At 47.5% G+C, this 20513-nt stretch overlaps 1 protein-coding gene across 3 annotated transcripts in view; it reads left to right on the plus strand.

Moving 5' to 3' along the window:
- Positions 1–20513, plus strand: part of TBXAS1 (thromboxane A synthase 1) — a 158458-nt gene that overhangs the window by 112326 nt on the left and 25619 nt on the right. For all 3 annotated transcript variants that reach the window (XM_073899271.1, XM_025854823.2, XM_073899272.1), the window contains one exon: positions 960–1274. In XM_073899271.1, coding sequence (XP_073755372.1) covers positions 960–1274 — 315 coding nt within the window. The remainder of the gene's footprint in view (positions 1–959; positions 1275–20513) is intronic.

Consider the following 20513-nt stretch of genomic DNA (forward strand, 5'->3'; position numbering starts at 1 on the left):
TGGTCCTACAAACTTCAGAACAGAGTAACATACTGGTTGTCACTCATCACATTAACACCCTTTTCGAAGAAGGGATATGCCAGGGATACACTTTGTCAATGCGAAAGCAAGACGTAAAGGCTTCTATTGTTACAATTAGTGGTAGTGAGGAACATAAAGAATATGCGAATTGCTGATAAGGAAGGTAGGGGAAGAGGGGAAGAAAGCTCTAAGCACTTAAATGGGGTAGGGGATCAGTGGGGGAAAAGGGACCCAAGGGTGGGGGCGGTCTTTGAAGACAAGCTTCCCCAAGGAGCAGCTCTGCCACCTTCCTACTGTGGGAGGGAAGTGTGTGGCCACCCGTCCGAGCCCTGAACGGTGCATAAGGGAACAAGGGAGCACGTGCTTTGGTTTAAATCTGTATGATGTTTTGTTTTATTGTTGGAAAACCAACCAGCCAACCAACAGTTCAAACATGTATAAAGTAAAAAAAATCAAAGCCCCCCCCCTCCCCCCCGTTTTCCCACCTCCTCCAGCTCACTGTGAGCCACTGGGTATAGATGTTGCTACACATTTTCTATGCATGAACAAATACGTGTAATTATATATATTGCACATGTACCGCTTTTACAGAAATGAGATTCCACTATGCATATTGTTCTGCAACATGCTCTATTTTTTCCTTCCCAAAATGGCTTAACACGTTTCCCAATCAGCCCAGATAGAAGGGCCTCATCCTTTTTAATGGCAGCGTCCCCGTCTGCGGTTTGCTGCACCAAAGTCTGAGAACGAGTACCATCTAAGGGACATTCGGGGCTGCCAGTTTCTCGCCATCTCAGAGAACCCCGCGGTGAGGGTGCTGGTTCCCATCAGGCTCAAGCCCATTAAAGGCTATGCGTGCAGGTGTTCTTCTGAGCTCCAAGAAATCTCACTCATGTGACTCAAAGGCCGGAATGTGTATTTTTCCTTCTGTCCCATAGAAGCGGAGAGATTTCCTCCAACTGATCCTGGATGCCCGACATTCCGCCACCTCTGTGGGGGTGGACAGCTTTGATATGGTCAGACAAATCTTCTCCTCCACCGACTGCGCCGCAGGTCCCTCCCAGCCACACCAGCCTGGCCGCCTGTCCAAGCCACTGACTGTGGACGAGGTTGTGGGCCAGGCCTTCATCTTCCTCATCGCTGGCTACGAGATCATCACCAACACGCTCTCTTTTGCCACCTACCTCCTGGCCACCAACCCTGACTGCCAAGAGAAGCTTCTGACAGAGGTGGACGGCTTTAATGAGAAATACGTGAGTACGGTCATCCATGCGAAATCCGCAGGACACGTGATTTTGTGTCTGTAGAAGTGAAACTTAATGATATTGATAACTTCCTTGCGAAAACCACATTCTAAGTTTGAGATGAAACTGGGCTGTTGCACACATTCTCCATCTTTCTGGGTTAGCAAGTAAAAGGAAGTGTTCAGAACAACAGAAAAAAAGAAAAAAGAAAGAAAAGAATGTGTCTTGTGCATATACTTCACCGTCTGGGGCCTTCCGTGAAACCAGGCCTGGCTCAGAAGGCTCAAAGTCTTAGCTTCGAGTGAGGGAGTGAGGGTCATGGGGCAGGCACTGGAAGGAGGTGTGGTTTCCCAGGGCTCTGGCTGTGGAGTCAGCACTCCCTCTGTGGGGCAGGTGTGAGGCCGGAAAGGGAACCGAGTCCTAAGTTGCAGGAGCAGACAGAAGGATGGGCCAAGCCAAAGCCGGAATGAGGGGGAGGGCTGTAAATGGAGTGAGGTGAGATGGCGCTGGTCAGTGCTGCGTCTAGATTCTGGATATTCCTTCTAGATGAGCCTCCTCTTTGGGGAATTTGAAGCAAACTTCCAGGGGTGCGGAGCGAGCCAACTTTAAGAGCTCATATTTTTCCAGATGCTTTTGTGTGTATTGCTTTGACTTACAAGTTGTTAAAATCATTTTTAAAATCTGGCTTTTAAAGGGAAGACCACCCTAAGAGACTTTTTTCTATTTCATTCTGATATAATTATTACAGTCACAATTTGGGGGAGGTGGCCTGTTCTTAGAATCCTTAGAAACTTTTTTTAGATATTGAGCTAAAAACTGCTTTCCAGAAAATTCCACTTCTTTATCCCACTGGGGAAGTAGATGCAAGGTCAGCCTTTCTTCACCAAGGCATTTTTCAAATATTTTGTTATTTCAAATATTTGAAAACTTCATTAACTGTGTTCCTAATTGCCTCAACTTTGGGCTCATCACGAGCTTATAGTCCACTTCAAGTTCCACGCTGTTGTGACATCTGCCAAGCCAGGTCTCCACCATCCACTGCATATACAACTGATATTTTTGAGCCTAGATGCAAGAGTTTGTATTTATCCTTATTATTGCTCAAGTCAGTCAAAATAATTTTGAATCTTGATTTTGCCATCTGTCATATTAGCAATTCTTCCAGCTCTGTATCATCTGAGACTTGCTAAGCATGCCTCCAGTTCCATCCAAGTCATGGATTAAAATGTTGAACAGGACAGGGCTTCCCTCCAGGTTGACATTGATCCATTAATCAGTATTCTTTGGGCATGGAGTCTCCATAAGCCATGCATCCAAATAACCCTACTACCTATTCCCACCACCCATCTTATCCTGTTTCATGGGTACTTGTGGTGTTTGTCTGTTTGTCTGTCTGTCTATCTGTTTGTTTGAGGAGGGACCCAAGATGACAGGGGTACATTACTGCAAGAGAAATAAGGGGAGCTGAAGGGCATATCTATCAGGATACATTTAATGGCACATAACAAAACCCAACCCAAACTGATTTAAGCAAAAAAAAAAAAAAAAAAAATGGCGGCGGGGTTGGGGGGGGAGTACTTATCAGCACAGATCACTGAATAGCCTAGGAATAGACGTGGCTTCAGGCCCCAGTGTCTTCTTGGTTGTGCATCCTTAGTCACGGCCCCATTCTCGTGTGCTTTCCTCTCAAAGTCCAGGCAGCCTGCCAAGAATGTCTAGGACTCCAGCAGGCCTCCTTGCTCATTACCAAGAGAGAAAAGAATTGGTGGCCCCAAATTCTCAGCAAGAGTCGTCAGGTTCACTCTGGTCGGGATGCTCAGGTCACTGCCCATTCCGGAACCAACTATCATGGCCATGGGAATGGGGGCGTAGAAGGGCTTAAGCCGGTCAGTCCCACCCCTGGAGTCAATCATACCCATGTCATAGGACTGAGCACTTGGGAGAGCACATGCCAGAGGGAGCTCTGGCTGCTCTCCCAGGAAAGCAGTAAAGGCAATAAAGGGAATTCGCCCCCTGGTCTCAAACAAACCAGGACACGGGTCAAACTAAAGACTTTCAAGCACCTAGAGAGTGGTCAGCAGTGTGGGAGACAGGGCAGTGGGTTGAAGAAGGGGCAAGAGCTCTAGGAAGTAGAAGTCATGATCCTTCCCTTCAGGAAATTTAATCACCAATTGAAAAAAAAAATAATAATGTCTATGAAAACAATACCTCCCTCCCAGATGACACCCTCCAGGGCAATAAAAGGCAGCAAATGATCAAGTCTAGAAAGCGTGGTGTCATTTAGAGAGCTGTGGGGCTCTAGGGGTCTGTCCCACCAACTACATCGTAATTGTATCTGGTTACCACAAGGGCACAAGGACTGTTACTGGCTTCCATTCAGAGGCCCTCACTCACGCAACCCCTTACCGCTGACATAGCCTTAACTGCCCATGAGCTCAGGGAAGGTGATACTGTATCACCAAACCCCAGCTTCCTTCCAACGCCCCCCAACCCCGGGAGAACCACCTCCCCTGGGGCTGTGCAGAATGTCCTCAGGCACTGAGACCCCACAGGAAAATAAACAGATTCTGGTAGGTACAGTTTCTCAAACGTTCATGTACAGAAAAGCCTCTGGAAAGATGGTTTAAAATGCAGATTCCAGGGCCCTTTCCTCATAGGTTCTTGTTCTGTAAATCTGGGCCAGGGCCTAGGAACCTGCATTTTTTGGTTTTTTGTTTTTAAAGATTTTATTTATTTGACAGACAGAGACACAGAGAGAGAGGGAACACAAGCAGGGGGAGTGGGAGAGGGAGAAGCGGGCTTCCTGCCGAGCAGGGAGCCCGACGCGGGGCTCAATCCCAGGACTCTGAGCCCAAGGCAGACACTTAACGACTGAGCCACCCAGGCGCCCCTGGAACCTGCGTTTTAAATAAACATAACCAGGTAATTTTGATACAGGTGGTCCCCGGTTCCACCTTGAGAAGTCAGCCCTAGACTCTCAGGGTCCAGACCCCTCTTCTAAGAAGAAACAGGGTCCAAAGGCCTGCCCCAGTCATGAAAGATACCCCCCACCACCACAAGCCAGGTCATTTTCTTTCTCCAGGTCATAGTTGGGACTGTCTCTGAGAGATGGGAATACATAGGTGTTGTCTTTTTTAAAAAATTGATTTGACAGTTGTCTTAATAGTTAGGTGTTGCACATGGTACCCACTCAATGAGTATTTGTAGGTTCTTTTCTCCTTCCTCCCTCCCTCCCTCCATCCCTCCCTTCCTCCCTCCCTTCCTTCCTTCCTTTCTTCCTTCCTTCCTTTTCCTTACTTTAACCAGAGTTCTGTTAATATGGGCCATCTGTCAGGACATGGAAATGCAGATTAGATGTTCACACATTTGATATTTTCCTGAAAATTTGCATGTAGAGTATGACTTGTTATAATTTTCCTGTTGCTTTTCATGCAACAAATATTTCTTGAGTGCCAGTTAATGTCAGACTCAGGCCCCAGACCCTACACCCAAGGAGGCTCTGACCTAGCTCTTCCACGATGCCCCTGGAGAGCCCCACACACCTCATCCAATGTTTTCCCTTGTATTTGTCAATGAGATCGCTGGATTTCAGCTCCAGAGTTTCTTTCCTCTAAGCCATATCCTTTTATAGCTATGCCCTATGAGAATCCGATGAAAGCTGTGTCCCTCTCCCCAAGAACAAAAGTGTGTATGTGCACTGTATCAGTCAGGATTCTTTCTGCTAATAGTGATAGAAAACTTAACTCAGATCAGCTAGGGAGTCTACTGACCCACATAACAGAACTCTACAGAGAGGAGATCTACCTTCAGGTATGGCTTGATACAGGGGCTCAAACTCTATCACTGGAACCCAGGGTGTTCTCTCTCCCCATCTTTCAGCTCCATTCACTCTGGGCATACTCCATTTGCAGACAGGATCTGCCCTAGTGGTCTCAAGACAGATGTGGAACCAGTATTTTGAACAGTCTTGACCTAAGTGAGGTACAAACATGGAAACATTTCGTGTTTTCTCCAATTATTTCTTTTAAATGTGCTCTGATGAATCTCGTTTTCCCTTTCCTTGATGATACCTCCAATAGATCTCAAAGATTTCTGGTCACTTTTAGGCATTGAAAAGTCCAGACTAGTCTGGTCCAGTTTAAACCTTCAGTCTCCGATCCAATTTCACGTCCTTCCATCTCCTAAGCTCAGGCTGACCCATGGCCTGAGGACGCTGCCCTGGGGAGGGCCAGTGGTCTGTTTTCTCACCCTCCTTCCTGTCCTTGCCCTGCCCCTCCTGGGCCCCCTTCTCCTCCCAGGGTTGGGGCCTTCTAACAGATCCCCCATTCCTACCTAACGGAGGCTTTTCTCAGCACCTCCCCCACGGTGGCCTCTGGGATGGGGACCTGGAGGAGTTATTCGGAGCACTCCTGGGACCTCCCCACTACACAGCTCCCTGACAGGGTGGGGCTGCCAGTTCCTGCCTCATGCCTCTGCGTGCTGGCATCTCCTAGCAAGATGGCTGGCTCTGAGCTTCCATGGCTTCCTCAGCATCCATGTGGCCCATGGGAGACGCACCCTTTGGCCACACCAACGGTGGCTGCCCCCTCCCTCTGCCCTGACATCTCTCTCCAGTTACTTTTCCTCTGCTCAAACAGGTTGGGGGGGGGGGGTGCAAATGAGCAATTCTGCTGCATCCGCAGGTGAACGAACTGGAGAATGGAAGGCCAGGCTCAGCCAGCTGCCCCCAGGCTCTATGGGTGTCGTATCCCAGACCCCATCCCTTGGCGGGCCCAGGGAACACTCTTCTCTAAGCTGATGACTCCTAGCTCTGACAAGTGTTCTTTAAAACCCTCTAATTTTTCTATAGGCTGATGGGGGCGGGGGAGGGGGCTATTGCAGAGCTGGTTCAGGTGCGGCAGGAAGCAGCGAGAGTCTTCTAAGTCTCAGCGGAAGTCTCTTGCATCTCCTTGGGAGCGATTGGGCCGTGCCCACCCCTCATCCAATCACCGGGACCGAGGGGAATCAGACGCTCTGATTGGCACAGACCTGGGTCCCCAGTCCCGTCCCTGGAGCTGGTGCCTGGGTGCGGCCACCTCCAACCACTCAGACCACAGATGGGGGAGCGGTGGATCCCTGAACCCCTTCTCTTGGGATGCGGGGAGAATGGCTGTTGGGTGCAGAAAACAGTGTGTCCACCCAGGTACACAGAATCCGCGGTTCCCAGACTAGAGGCTCCGATTTTCAAAGCTCTTGTTATGCAATCACACACTCCTTCCCGCTGCATTTTTAAAACCCAGCTTTCCAGAGTCACGGGTGTAAGTCCAAGAGCACCTAGAACTGCTTGCTCTTTCGGACTTCTGGATCATGTGTCCCGCCTGCTCTTGTGTACTTGTTATAAACGGTGTGGCCACTTCATACCAAGCGTCCTGTGGTTTCCACGGAGCCAGTCAATGCTTCCTTACCGGTGAGAATGAAGTCCTGGCTGGAGGTTGGCCTCACTGCATCCTTTGCCAGTCAACACTCTGCTTTTAGCAGAACTAAATTTCTGGAAGGCATAAGGATACTGGAAGGTCTATCCTCACTAGTGAAGAGGATCTTGGTCCACCTTTTACAGTTCACACGCTCCATCTCCCGCCACCTGTTCTGACCCAAGTGGCCTTGATGTCTTCTTTCTCCTTCTGGGGTTTGGATTTCTGTTTCCATTTATAATACGGCTAAAACCCACTTTATAACTCATGCCTCTTAGGTTGCTTCGTTCCAGGGACACATGTGTTTTCTTCCAAATCATCTGGCTTTGGAATTTGGTCTGGCTTCCCTTTCATCCCACCACCAAAATCCAGCTTAAAACTTGCTCTCTCAAGTCATCCGATCTCTCGGAGAACTCTCTCTCTCTCTGCCCCAATGATTCCTTCGTCATACTGAGGGGGAGGTAACTTCACTAAATTCAGGCATTGAGGAGCAGGGAGGGGTTTGTACCCCTCGTAAAATTGAGAAAGCACACCAATTATTTAATAAGGCCTTTGTAATGTAGATGCTTCATTGTGTTCTCCAATATCTAATTTTGAAAAGGACAGGAGGGAAAAAAAAAAAAACCAGCTTCTTTCCATATAAATTGTTTTTGCTATAGCTTTAGCACTTTATGTGGAAATTATTGACTTTTGATCTGGCCAAACCATTCTCTTTTCTTCTCTTTGGTGCTGGACTGTGCCAGCCAGAATTTATGACCCATTTTCCTTCTGTTTAATTGTTGTTATAAATCTGCTGTGCAGAACCCAGTTGTAAATTTATCACAAATTGGGCTGGATTGATATACAACTTCTCTTTAGGATAATTTGAACACAGTTATGCCTTAGAAGGAAGGCCAGATTCTTAAAACTTCTCTTGAAGAGCTGCTTTGTAACCATTATAAATATCTAATTAAAATACAACTTACTCTTTCTTTTTCTCTGAAGGATAAAAGCATTCCATGCTGGGTATTTCAGCTGATTAGCTCATGCTGCTAATGTGAGCAAGGTTGAGGATTTGTTCCTTGAAACAGCCAGGGGATCTCAAGGGGTAAAAGAAAAAAAGCATATTTTGTGGCCACAAAAAAAAAAAAAATTTTGCCCCCAACCAGCTGTTTCATAAATATACATCCTTTGTCACAGGAGGAGGGTTGGGTGAAAAAATGTGAGTAGCTTAACACAAATTCATCCTCACTATGGGAAAAAAAAATGTCTCCCAGTTTGGATCCTACCCAGGGTGAATATTCAGGGTCGTCTTCACACAAGGAGTAGGGCATGGTTGACTTTAAGATTCAAGTGAAAAACTCAAAATGGGTTTTTCCCCATCGGGCAGGTTTCTCCCCTTTGCCCGGTCCTGCTGTCCGACAATTGAGGAGGAATAAACTTAGGCTTCCTCTTCAACTCCCTCACCCGGCCACGTGGGGCTTAGTAGTGCATCTGAGCCCTTCCCCAGATCCTGCAATAAACAGAGCACAAAGCCGAGAGGTACAAGGAAAGAGGCAGGAACTCAGGACAGCCTACAGCCCTAAAGTCGAACCAAAATCCAAAGACCAGAGCAGGGACACCAGCACAGCGAGATTAGTGGCAAGAGACCACTGAAGTTTCGTGGCAGGGCCTGAGACCCCACGTTTCCTACAAGCTCCCAGGTGATGCCGACGCTGCAGTCCGCGGCCCACGCTGTGAGCGGCCAGGTTCCAGAGCCCATATCCTGCACCCCCCCGAGTTGTGCTGGAGGTGGCAAGTCCTTATTCCTCAGGAGAAAGCGCGGATACTCCCCAATAATTTGCCTTTTGTTAAGAAATTCAAACATTTGCAAAAGCATTCCAAAAAAGAATGATGCCACGCTCACTTTACTGAGTGGGAGAGAAAGTGATGTGGGGTATCACCCAATCCTGGGAATGTCTTAAGAAGTGTACTGCCTATAATCCTAAAATTAGATTGCTTCCTTCAACAGTTTTCTCCAGGCTGGGAAGCTAGGGGGAGCGCCTGGGTTGATGTGAAGTCATTGTCCAGGCAGATGAAGGGAGTAACCAGCGCCCTCTCTCAGGATGCACGTGTAGACTGGAAACCTATCATATACAACAGTTCCCATCAAGCTGGATCTTTTAGGGAGGGAGCTCCCCTAGACCAAATGGTGAGTTAGTGGATATGGTAGCTATAAGAGTCCCCAGTTAAGAGTCCATGTAGAAGTATTACAGTCAAAGAGAACCTCCCTGATGCTCTTCCCCTGGGGCCTGGATTTCGCCACAGGTGCAGGAGCTGCAGTGGGGGGTTGGGGGGGAACCTTGGAACGTGTCCAACTTGCCCACTTCCTGTCCTTCATTCTGGAAGCATCTGACCTACAGAACGAGCTCCTCTCACCCTTCCCTGGCATCCCTATAGCTAATATTAGAACCTAGAAGTCTTGGCAGCCTCCAAGAGGGGCTTCTCTGGGCGTGTCTCTAGAACACCATCCTGGAAGTCGTCATCTGTGGCCACTGCTGGGAGAGTACCAGCTCCGGGAAGGAAAACAGCTCAAGACAACTCAAGAGTCCCCGGAGCAGGGGGACCCATCACCCTGGATCAGGTGGCAGGCCCAGTTTTTAACTGCCCATGTGACGGTTGGGTACACACAACCATCCAGGTCACCTGCCCGTGTCTGCCCTGGGGACACCTGCAGGAAGGCAGGGACTGTGTGTGCTGTGTACCAGTGCTGCCCAGTGCCAAGGCCTTCCTGCACCACCCGGGGCTCCAGGCTCTTCCCCGCGGCCTGGAGGTGTCCCCAGCGCAGGCCCACATACCACCGAGGAACCTCACCCGCCCTGACTTGGAGCCTCTCCCCAGAGCCTCAGCAGTGACCACCGATCGCCAGGCCTCGTGCCATCCAGAACTCTGAGAAGCTCCATTGCCCCTTCCTGTCTTTCCTCCCCTCTCGTAATGCCCCTTTTCCATCTCCTCCCCTCTCTCTCCAAAGTTCACAACAGCATTTCGTCTCCTTGCCCTTGTCCTTATTCTGGCCCTAGTCCCCAGATCGGGGAGACACAGAAGCTTCCCTGCTCCACCTCCTGACCCGCTGCCCACGTGGGAGCCCCTGGCCACTGCCAAAGCCTGTAATTTTGTACAGTGATATCCCAGATGAGGGCAGTGGGGGTGATCAGGTGAGAGGCAGGTTGAAGAGCAGAAAGGACTTGCAAATGTTTTTCCTATGCTGCCAGGCTTAGCACTTCTGCATTTTTAATTTTTAGCAATTAATGCTCCAAGCCACCACCGCCCCCCACCCCCCGCTCCCCCCACCCCCGAGTCCCCACAGAGCGATTCTGTCTTGGCAGAGGGAGAGGCGACCTGCAAGGAGAGGCTCCTCAGGGAACAGGCCACACCAATCAGCATATATTCGGTGCCTTTCATGTGGCAACTCCGAGTATTTTATATTCAATATCTGGGCCTCTGCAGAGGCCAAGCTTTGCTAAGCAAATAAGCTGGTGGGGTCGGTGCACATCAATCCAGAAAAGCAAGAATTAAAAATAAACTTGGGAAAGTGGACTTCGCAGGTGAAGCTCGGCATTCTGTGGGGTCCTCTTGGCACTGAGCTAGATTCTCAACTGAGTGGCTCATTTATGTAACTATTGCTCACATAATGGACTCAAAACATCAAAGGGATGGGTTGCATTCCCAAGAATTAGCTTTTGGAATAAAAGAATAAACACACGCACTTTTTTTTTTTTTTAACTTCACTGGACTCTATTGACCAAAGCCTCTTTGACCCCAGTGGAGCAGGGACCTCAGAATGGTATCTTCTGGTGCAAACTTAAAGACTTCTGCTCCTTTTTCCAACTGCCCATCACTAGGCTTAAAACCTCACCATTTGGAGGTCCTTCCTTTGTTCCGACACAGTATCCATTATTAAAATGCCCCTTACTCTTGGGAAGAGGCAGTATAATCAAGTCCCCACAAGGAAGGAGCCCCGCGAGAGCGAGGACTCGTCTGCTTGGCACACTGGTACATCCCAGAGCCTCCAGCAGTGTCTGGCACATAGTAGGCTCATGATGGATAGGCGTACAACGAAAGAATGAACCAACAAATGTCATAACGTTTGCCCCTTTTTTTCTAAGTGCAGATGAACTGAAAGCAAATTTGAGTGGGGGAAGTGCAGGGAGGTACACGGGCGATAACATGGTTATTTCACCCTGGAAGGGAGGACGTAGAAGGGAGTCAGAGAGACAAGGCCACCACCGAGGAAGATGCAGGCGGATGAAGGCAGCACGCAGCCTGTAATTGCACCCCCGCCCCCCCCTCCCAGGGCTCCCACGGGGCCTGGAACAGAGGGAGCCTGGGCTCTTAGCCTCCAAGGGGATCTTACGAGCCATCGAGGGCAGCCTTCTGCCCAGGACAGATAGCTGAGACACATTCATGCCACTCTGCTTGAATGTTCCCAGGCACAAGGAACTTACTACCTTCTCCTTATATCGACTTGAAACCTGCCTTGGTTCATTGCCCACCCACTTGCCTACTTGTCGTCTCTCAGCTCATGGCCTTTGTCTACTAGAGTCAGCAAATCAGTAGCTTCTGCCTGGGGGCTACTTTCCACACTCACTAGTCGCCAGTGACTGGGCATCTCACAGATGGAGAGAGCATATGGGAAACTGGGGAGTCAGGAGAGAATAGGGACCTTTCTAAACGGTTTGCTTGTGGCCCAGACATTCAATTTACTCTGTTTTCTGGTGAAGTCTGTGTTGCCTCGGCACTGCAGGCCGCATTATGTTTTATTTTGGGTGTTTTGCATGTGTTGCATTTGTTTTTTGGTTTGGGGTTTTTTTTTTAGCATTTTTGTTTTACAGTTGAATATGGGATGTGTGAAGACAGCAACCACACGAGCCTGTTAGCCCAAGCATATGAATGTGCCAGATCAGAAGGGCATATTCAATATGCTTGACTCCCCTATGAATTGCAATGGGTAAGGTTTATAAAGTTAAGCACTTAGAATTCTGTCTTTAAAATTTAAATATTTAGATTGGGTCTCTAGGACACAAAAGGCAATGCCTGTTTCTCACTTGCTTAATTTGATTATTTTTTTCTTTTTCATGGCACAAGTTGTTTTTCAAAGCCTCGTTCCTTGAACGTTCCCTATAGGAGGAATGTAATTAAACTCCACTGGCCTCCCCCTGCTGGGACCGAACTAGGGCCAGAGCTGTAGGAAGCATAAAACAGATACCCCGCGAAAAGAATCCTTATTATAAAGATGAGAAGAGAATCAACTTCCCTCTGGTTATGAACAAGCAGCTTTAGAAAACCACCCAGGCTCTTTTTTGCAATGGCTTAGTCTCCAAGACATTTTAATTAGTAATTTAAGACTGGAAGGCAGAGGATAAACTCCTCACCTCCTTAGCTATAGGCAAGAACTTCAACTCGTTGAGAAACTGGTTCAAGCGGCTGAGGAGGAGGGAGGTCCGGCGGGGAGGATGCTTCGTGGAAAAGCACAAGCTTTTTCATGAAAATGGCGTAACTAGGTATCCTGGCCTCGTCAGTCACTATTTGGGGGTCCCATTCCTCAAAGGCAGTTCTCACTGCTGGCTGGCGACAGGTGCCGCATCTTGCTGGTTCACCTGCTTGGTAGCAGAGTCCAGAAGCTCTCGTGGGGGGGGGGGGGGGTGCGGCTACCCATCACGTTCAGACTTTTCTCTGACCAAGGAGCGCAAAAGAGGGGACCCCGAGACCTGGGTGCCAATGGCACACACGGAGGCACCGAGCTGCCACCCCTGGCAGTGTGACATGGAGAACTGGCATAATAATCTCTGTTCCTCAGTCTTCCTGTCTGTAAAGTGGGGATAACAATAGTACGTATCTTGTAAAGTTGATTCGGGGATTAAGTGAATGAACCCAGGTACGGTTCTGGGCACAGGGCCTTTGGACAGATATATTCTACTATCATCCCTCTTTCTATGCCTCAGTTTCCTTATCTGTGAAAGGAAGAGACCGAACCAGACTCCTTTGCTGTTTATATGCCATACAAAAATCGACTCTCACAACTTTATGAAGTAGAACTACCACCATCCCCATTTAATCGTTGGGGGAAAAGGGGCTGGATCAGTCAGGGATCTCCAGAGGAGCAGAACCAACGGGGGAAGAGGAGAGACAGAGAGAGAGGTCTTAAGGAAGGGACTCATTTGACTGTGGGGCTGGCAAGTCCAAAATCCGCAGGGCAGTCTGGAAACTCAGTCTGGATTCGATGCTGCAATCTTGAGAATTTATTCTTCTCCAGGAAACCTCAGTTTTTGCTCTCAAGGCCTTTAACTGATTGGCTGAGGCTCATCCACATTATCAAAGGTAACCTTTACTTCAAGTCAACTGATGGTACGGTGTCAGCCACACCTACAGAAAATCTTCATGGCCACACTGAGATTCACGTTTGATTAAATATGGTACTGTGGCCTGACCAAGTCGGCATGAAAGACTCACCATCACAGAAGCATCAAGAAGATAACTTGTCAAGGGTTACACACGAGGAAGGGGCCTAGCTTGGACTGGAACTCGAATCTCCCGACGACTTAGTCTCCGTTCTCAGCATTGTCCCTTGTGTTCAGTGCCTCTGAAGGAGCTGGTCAATCCTGGGGTGTCCTGCCTGAAGACGTGTGTCAGTCATGGCTCCAGCTCTTCTAGAAAGGGGGACTTCTGGGCCGCCTCTTGAGGGGGAGGCTTATAGCTGCATCTGCCACTTTAATGGCGTTGAGACGTCAATTGTCCAAGCAGTTGGGGGCACACACCCCCATCTGGCACCTTCGTCTACACCATCTGTGGCCTGTCATCCTAGCTCTCTGCCCTAAGAATAAGTTTTCCTGGAAGGTCTTGGGTTTGTGGTGGCTTTCCCCCCTCATTCTGGGACTTTTTCAAGGCCCATTCTCTGAGTTCATAAATGCTCTTTCTCTGTGGCCCACACAGTGCGAGATGAAGAGTATACCAGCAGCTTCTTCGCTGACCTGCCTCCCTGGATGCCCACCCCCTGCAGAAGGAATATTCCTGAAACAAACATCATATCCCAGGGCTTCTTTCTCCCTCCACAGACACCATTCTTGGTGCTTTTCTCTTTTTTATTTATTTATTTTTTTTTTTTTGACGCTGATCCTGTCTCCTTTATTGTAGAAAGTTCTCCAGCCATCCCAGGCTCTCTCTTTGGGCTCCATGGCCCTGGAATTTTTCCATTAGTTGCATTTCCTTATGGTTCATTTTCGTTGTGTTCTTTGGTGAAGAGCATGAAATGTGCCTCTGAGACATCTGTCTTGCAACCTAGTTACCACCCTGGGCCTCTTCTGTTCTCGACTGTGCCGCAGCAGAAGGTGAGCTGTGTCCTCCCTCTCCGTGAGTCTCTGTTGGACACCAGACTTGATGCTCTCCTGGCTGGGGCCAGCCATTAACTGCTGCAGAGTGCCATTTTCCTCATCCTGAGACTGAAGGTGCTGCCTGCCCTCTGTCTCAGAAGGAGGCTCTCCTTGCCCAACACCTCCGTGATCTGCAGTTGCTCCCCCCTGAGGCCTACAGAGTGCTCCCCAACTCTCCTGAGTCTCTGAATGAAGTAGACTGAGACCTAGGCAGAATCTGACTTCAGGCAACTAGAGACCTCTTAGCAGTTCCTTCTCCTATCCACGCGGCCACTGGAACTGAGGGCCACATGCGAATCAAGGCCCAAGAGCCGCCAGGGGTATTCCCTGTCCTTGAGAACTTACTAGAAACCACAGATGTTTGGGGTCCACCCCCAGCGATTCTGATGTAGTTGGCCTGAAGCAAGGCTGGGCATCATGCATCTTTAAAAGTCCCCAGATGGGGGGCTTCTGGGTGGCTCAGTCGGTTAAGCGACTGCCTTCAGCTCAGGTCATGATCTCCAGGTCCTGGGATCGAGCTCCTCATCGGCCTTCCTCCTCAGTAGGGAGTCTGCTTCTCTCTCTCTCCCTCTGACCCTTCCCGCCACTCGTTTTCTCTCTCTCTCTCTCTCTCAAATAAATAAATAAAATCTTTAAAAAAAAAAAAAAAAAGTCCCCAGATGATTCTAAGATGCAGCCGGGCTGAAGAGCTGGTGCCATATTCCCATGAGGTGCATCCTGCAAACTGAGCTTTAACAGTGACCTTGGGTTACATAATTAAGGACAGGACTAACTTTGTAAATACTCTGCATAATTACTGGACTTGCTTTTTACTTTTTTAGAAGTCACTCATTTGGTCACCAGGACGTAGTGGGTTTTCTGTGACTGTGTTGCAGTTTAGACCCGGCCCATCCAGAGAGCACAGAAACAAGGCGCTGCTGGCAAGGGCCACGAGGTGCTGGCCTCGAACACTCAGCAGACAGGCCTCTTTGAAGGCACCTCTTATGATTATGATCCTTAGACCTGGAGGAGCCCAAGCCTGGAGGTCATCGGGTCTGTGTCCCACCTCTAGGGGCAGGAGGGGCTGTTTCTCCATCTTCCGGACAAGTGAGGCCCAGGGAAGTCCCCGGACCACACATTATGTCAGAATAGAGGGAATGTGTTTCTGACTGCCCAGAGCGCACCTCCCTCCTCTCTCTCTCTCTCTCTCTCACCTTTCTCTGAAAAGTTCCTTTAAGGATTCCCCAGCCTAGCTGCAAATCAGTGATTTGTAGGCCAGAAAGCTACTAATGATGTGGTCACCACCATCATCATCCTAACAGTAACCATTTATGGAGCTCCATAACTATTCATAGTCATTTTCCATGTTAAGTAAATCTGACCTAACTCTATAAAGAAATGGGCCCTACAAACCAAGATTATTACATAAATTAGAAATCACCTACAAACAGCAAATGCAAGTGTCTCAAGTTCCATGACACGAGTCCCCATCTGGCAGTTTTGTTTCTGGGCTTGAGTCACTGTGAGTCACTCACACAATTTCAGGGGGTTCTGTCTGTCTTCCTTAACTCAGTCTCGAACCTGCGGCCAGTTGTAACTCTCTGCTCTTTATGTGAGCTACGTTAAAGGTCAGCTTCAGAAACGCCCCGTTTCCAATTTGTTTTCACCAAGGAGTGATCCTTTGGGATCAAGTATTCAATATCAAATAATATTGATAATAATCATGATGGATAATAAGAAGAATTACTATTCATTGAACACATGTTCTGTGCCTGGTCCTGGGCCAAGCAATTCTAACAACCAATTCAATATGTGTAAATATAGAAAATATTTCCTTGGGTGCCTGGGTGACTCAGTTGGTTAAGCGACTGCCTTCGGCTCAGGTCATGATCCTGGAGTCCCGGGATCGAGTCCCGCATCGGGCTCCCTGCTCGGCGGGGAGTCTGCTTCTCCCTCTGACCCTCTTCCCTCTCATGCTCTCTGTCTCTCATTCTCTCTCTCTCAAATAAATAAATAAATAAAAAGAAAAAAAGAAAATATTTCCTTAAAGATTAGGAAATTGAAACTCGGAGATTAAGTGAATGGCTCAATGTGGAAACTGAGCCTAAATCTGAACTCAGATCCACTAGCTCCCAGTTCCTTGGTGCTGTCTTGGGATCGACCAGTAGGCCTGTGGTAGATTGTTCTATGAGAGAAGATGGTTGTCCAAAGTGGGTTAGCACACATTCGGACACATTTATAACCATCACGTTCGCCCTGTGATAACCAGGTCTCTCTCAGGATGTCACAAAGTTCCCAAAGTCCTTTCTCCTCCTCTCTTGGGTGGTCCTCGCCTTGTCCTCTGCCACCAAGTACGTAAGGCCATTATCAGAATAAATGGCATTTTCTACTTAGATCTTTGGCTTTGAGGAACAAAGAAATTCTAATAAATCAAGATGTGTCAGACTTACCCATAAAAAATTAATTAATTTACTTCAACAACCAATAAACAGATCAAACAACATAAAAATCTATAGCAAAAGAAAGAAAACCCTAAGCCAAGAAGTATATGGTTTCTTTTTACTTAACATCTGATAAATTCACATTTTCCTCTTCTGTCCTTGGGTGTCTTAAACTAAAATTCTATTGATGTTTCCATGTAAAATAATTTTTTTCTACGGAAAATCCACCATATCAGAATCCCTCTATTCATTCTGTTTCTTGGGTTTCAGACAAACAGTTTCTCCCCTCGGGAATAATTTGTATGTCAAACCTGTCATTTAACATCGTATCTGGTAGCATTTTTCTCCCCGCCCCTCAAAATCTGGCTTAAAGCCCACTTAGTAAGGTTGGTGGGTATCCTGACAAACACCCTTCTCAGGCTCCATGAGATTTCTGGTGAGGCAGGCCGTGATCCAGCAAAACAAACCCTGTCCCATTGCTGGCATCTAAACAGCGTCCGGTTCCATGTCCAGACCTGCTCTTCTTCTCTACAACAGGAGGAAAGGATGAAAACACCCCCCATGCCTCCAAATCTGATTTCCCATAGCAAACAGCCTTTGCAGCTGCAAAACCCGTTTCTTCTGATTAGTGCATCCACTTCTGTGTGAGTTACATGAAGGGGTCCGTTGGCTTAACCCCTCCCTGCTGGTGCTCCATCTTTGATAGTCATTTCCAGAAAGGAGCACCTCCTCCTAGTTGTCCGGGTCGGCCCATTAGAGACCTCTGCCTTCTCAGCTGGGAAAGCCAGTGACCAAGAAAAAGCAACAGACTGCGCCCTCTAGGGATTTGTCTTTCTCAGCCGTTTTCAGAAAATCGGGAGTCAGCAACCTTAGAAAGAATTCCAGATCCCGTCTCGTCCTCCCCCTCCTGGGCCCTCTCCCTCTCTTCCTCCTTCCCCTTGGGCTGCTCTTAGGCAGACGACACGCTTCTGCTTGCTGGCCCCTAGACAAGCTCAGCTGTTGGCACCATGAGAACAGTGATCTGCCATCACATCCAAGCACATAGTAGGTGCTCCATGCTGGATGAATGAATGAATGAAAGCTAAAGCTGAAAGACACTTAGAGACAATGCAATCTAATCCCTTTGTTTTGCAGATGAGGAAACTGAGACAGGGGGCTTTAGGAGACCACCCAGGATCACGCTGTTTGGGTGTGGTTTCCTGACTCCAGGCCTACGCCTGTCACCCTCTCGGCTGAGACCAAGCGTCGCCAGGATGCCCTTGCCCCTCACCAGAGTCCGCATTTATGGTGGCAGAGCAAGCATGGTGTAGCCCCCCCACCCCGCCCCCAGCACGACAGTGTCTGTATTTTCTCTTCGGGATGAACAAAGAATCCCCTTTTAACTCAACAGACCTCACCTGCCTTCCTCCCGGTCATTCCTGCTGCAAACAGCCTGTCTTCCAAGCCCGGCCTGGCATTCCTCAAAGATCCTCAGGGCCATCTGCTCCCTGGCCTCCTCTAAGCTTCGGCTCTGGGGATGTAATGTGCCCTTAGCGAGACTTGACGCCTCCCACCTTTCCAGAACAGACACCAGCATTCCTTCCACAGACAATATCCCACAATTAAAAAAAAAAAAATTATAAAAGCTAAAAAGAAAAAAAAAAATGCTGGTGGCATACCAGAAGTCTCCAAGAGGGTGACGGTCATCAGCGAAAAAATTAAGCAGATCAGCCCAGAGATAAGGCATATCTATTATACTCTAAATGTTAAATTAGTCAAGTGGAGGACATTTCTATAGCGATGCTAGAGAAAGGAAACAGCAGAAATTGCTTTCTTCCCTTTGTGTATAATCACTCGGAAACGTGAAGGCAAACAGAGATTAAAAACCAAATCATGTCCCTCCGTGCTTGTCCAGTGAGGCTAACCTTCATACTGCACAGTGTTTACTGGTGGGAAATGGCCAACTTCTAGATGAAAGGAGGGGGATTCTTTCCTGCTATTTCGCCGCTGACCTGCATTTCTTCTGAAAGGCATGAAAATGGAGGGAAAGCAGCTCCTGCCCACTCCCTGGGATGGTTCTCGAGGATCTAGACAGACCATAAGTAATTCGGGGAGTCACTCACAAAGACCCCGGCCCTGCACGTCTGTGGCTACGGCATTCAGGCGAGCGGAAGGTAATCAGCGCCACCAAATGCAACACAAGACTCTTATCACAAGATGCCATTTTTTCCCAAATGTCATATATACAATTTTTATTGGAGCGTGATGACAGATAGTGAATAACTTAACATAAATTTGCATAATACAATACAGCTGTTAATTTATGATCATATTAAAGCACAAAGTTTTGTAGTTTGGGTGCTTAAAGTCATAATCTTTGGAAACTTTCCCTCCTGTTTTCTCTTTATTTATTACTTACTTAGGGTTGCCAGATAAAATACAGGTGGCTGGTTAAATTTAAATTTCTGATCAACACTGAATCATTTTGTAGTGTAAGTATGTCTCGGGCAGTATTTGGGACATACTTATACTAGAACATGATTCATTGTGTAGCTGAAATTCACAGTTAACCGAAGGCTTCTCTTTTTATTTGATAAATCTGGCAACTCTATTCTAACTTCATAAACACCTTATCCCCTACTGGCTCTGTGCTCACAGCGGGGAGAGGGGAGGTGTTGTGTAGAGAAGGGTGCCAGCCTCTGGGCCCTTGGTATCTTTATGCAAAGTCAAAGGGATGGGATTATAGAGGTACCGGTGCAAAGGGGGAAACTGAGGTAGGCAGCATACCTGAGTTTTCCTGGCAACACCAGGAATGTTACAGAGCTGGTTTTCAAACTTTTTGACCACAACGCATCATAAGAAATATATTTTATAAATCAACCCAGTCCAGACATACCCATGTAACCGAACCAAACGTTTTATGAAACAATATGTTGTCTTCTATGTGTGATACACTCTATGTTCTATTCCATTCTATTTCCTTTTTTAAAATGCTGGTCTTAATCCCCTAAACTGAATTCACAGTTCCCTAAGGCATCATAGCCCACATTTTGAAAAACACTTGGTTAGAGGGTTATAGCTCAGGAAAGTGAATGAAGAGATTTCTTAAAAACCCACTATACAAATGAGGAAATGTGTTGGATCAGTTAACAGACTTTCCAAGTCCATTTCACTAATTTGTGGCTAAACTAGGAATAAAACTTGGGTCCCTCAACTCTCAAGCCTGTGTTTCTGGTTTCATTCTATGGCACTTTCTAGTGTCTGCTTTCTTGATCTCCAAGTTATAAGGAACATTCTGGGAGCCACATTGTTTTTGTTTTCTTTTACCTAATTATATTACTTCTAAACCATTTTGTTATCACTTCATATTCTTCCAAAATCCCCAAGATTTATATCATTGCTGATCTAAACGGATTATATTATTGCTTTGACATAGCAACATTTAAACTAATTCATCTTGGCACTTACCCTTTGATCTTTAGCATCTTCCTTCCCCTCTGGCCCCAACCTTGTCTCACTATTTTGTTGCCTCGGGAGATCTTTACAATGCATATTCCATGTGCTCCCCCCCGGGACAGGCACTGTCAGAGATGTAAGAAAAACATAAAAACAGGAACTCTTGTTTGTTACCATTTGTTCTCCCTGACCTATGAAGTTGACAGAGTATCTCTTGTAAATAATCCTTTTGGAGTTGAGAAAACATCAGTTCAGAGAGGCTAAGTGTCTTTCTCAGGGTCACACAGCAAATGCAGACCTGAAGAGCTCAAGTCTTCTTGCTCTAACTCCTATGCTCTGCCATCAGGACATGGAGGTCTGCTGAGCTGAGGGACCCACAAACACGTACACTGACAGGAAAAAGACATCAACCCAAGAGATACCCATGTGTACTTTTCTCACACACTAAGTCTGGATTTTCAAACTACATTCAGAACTTTCTGGAATCTGATGATCATTCAGTCTACTATCCTCTAGATCCACTCTATGGGCATCCACTCCACATACACTTTTTTTGCT

The sequence above is a fragment of the Callorhinus ursinus genome, unplaced genomic scaffold (assembly GCF_003265705.2).
Source record: "Callorhinus ursinus isolate GAN/ISIS: 27379988/994484 unplaced genomic scaffold, GSC_fseal_2.0 scaffold12, whole genome shotgun sequence".
Lineage (NCBI taxonomy): Eukaryota > Metazoa > Chordata > Mammalia > Carnivora > Otariidae > Callorhinus > Callorhinus ursinus.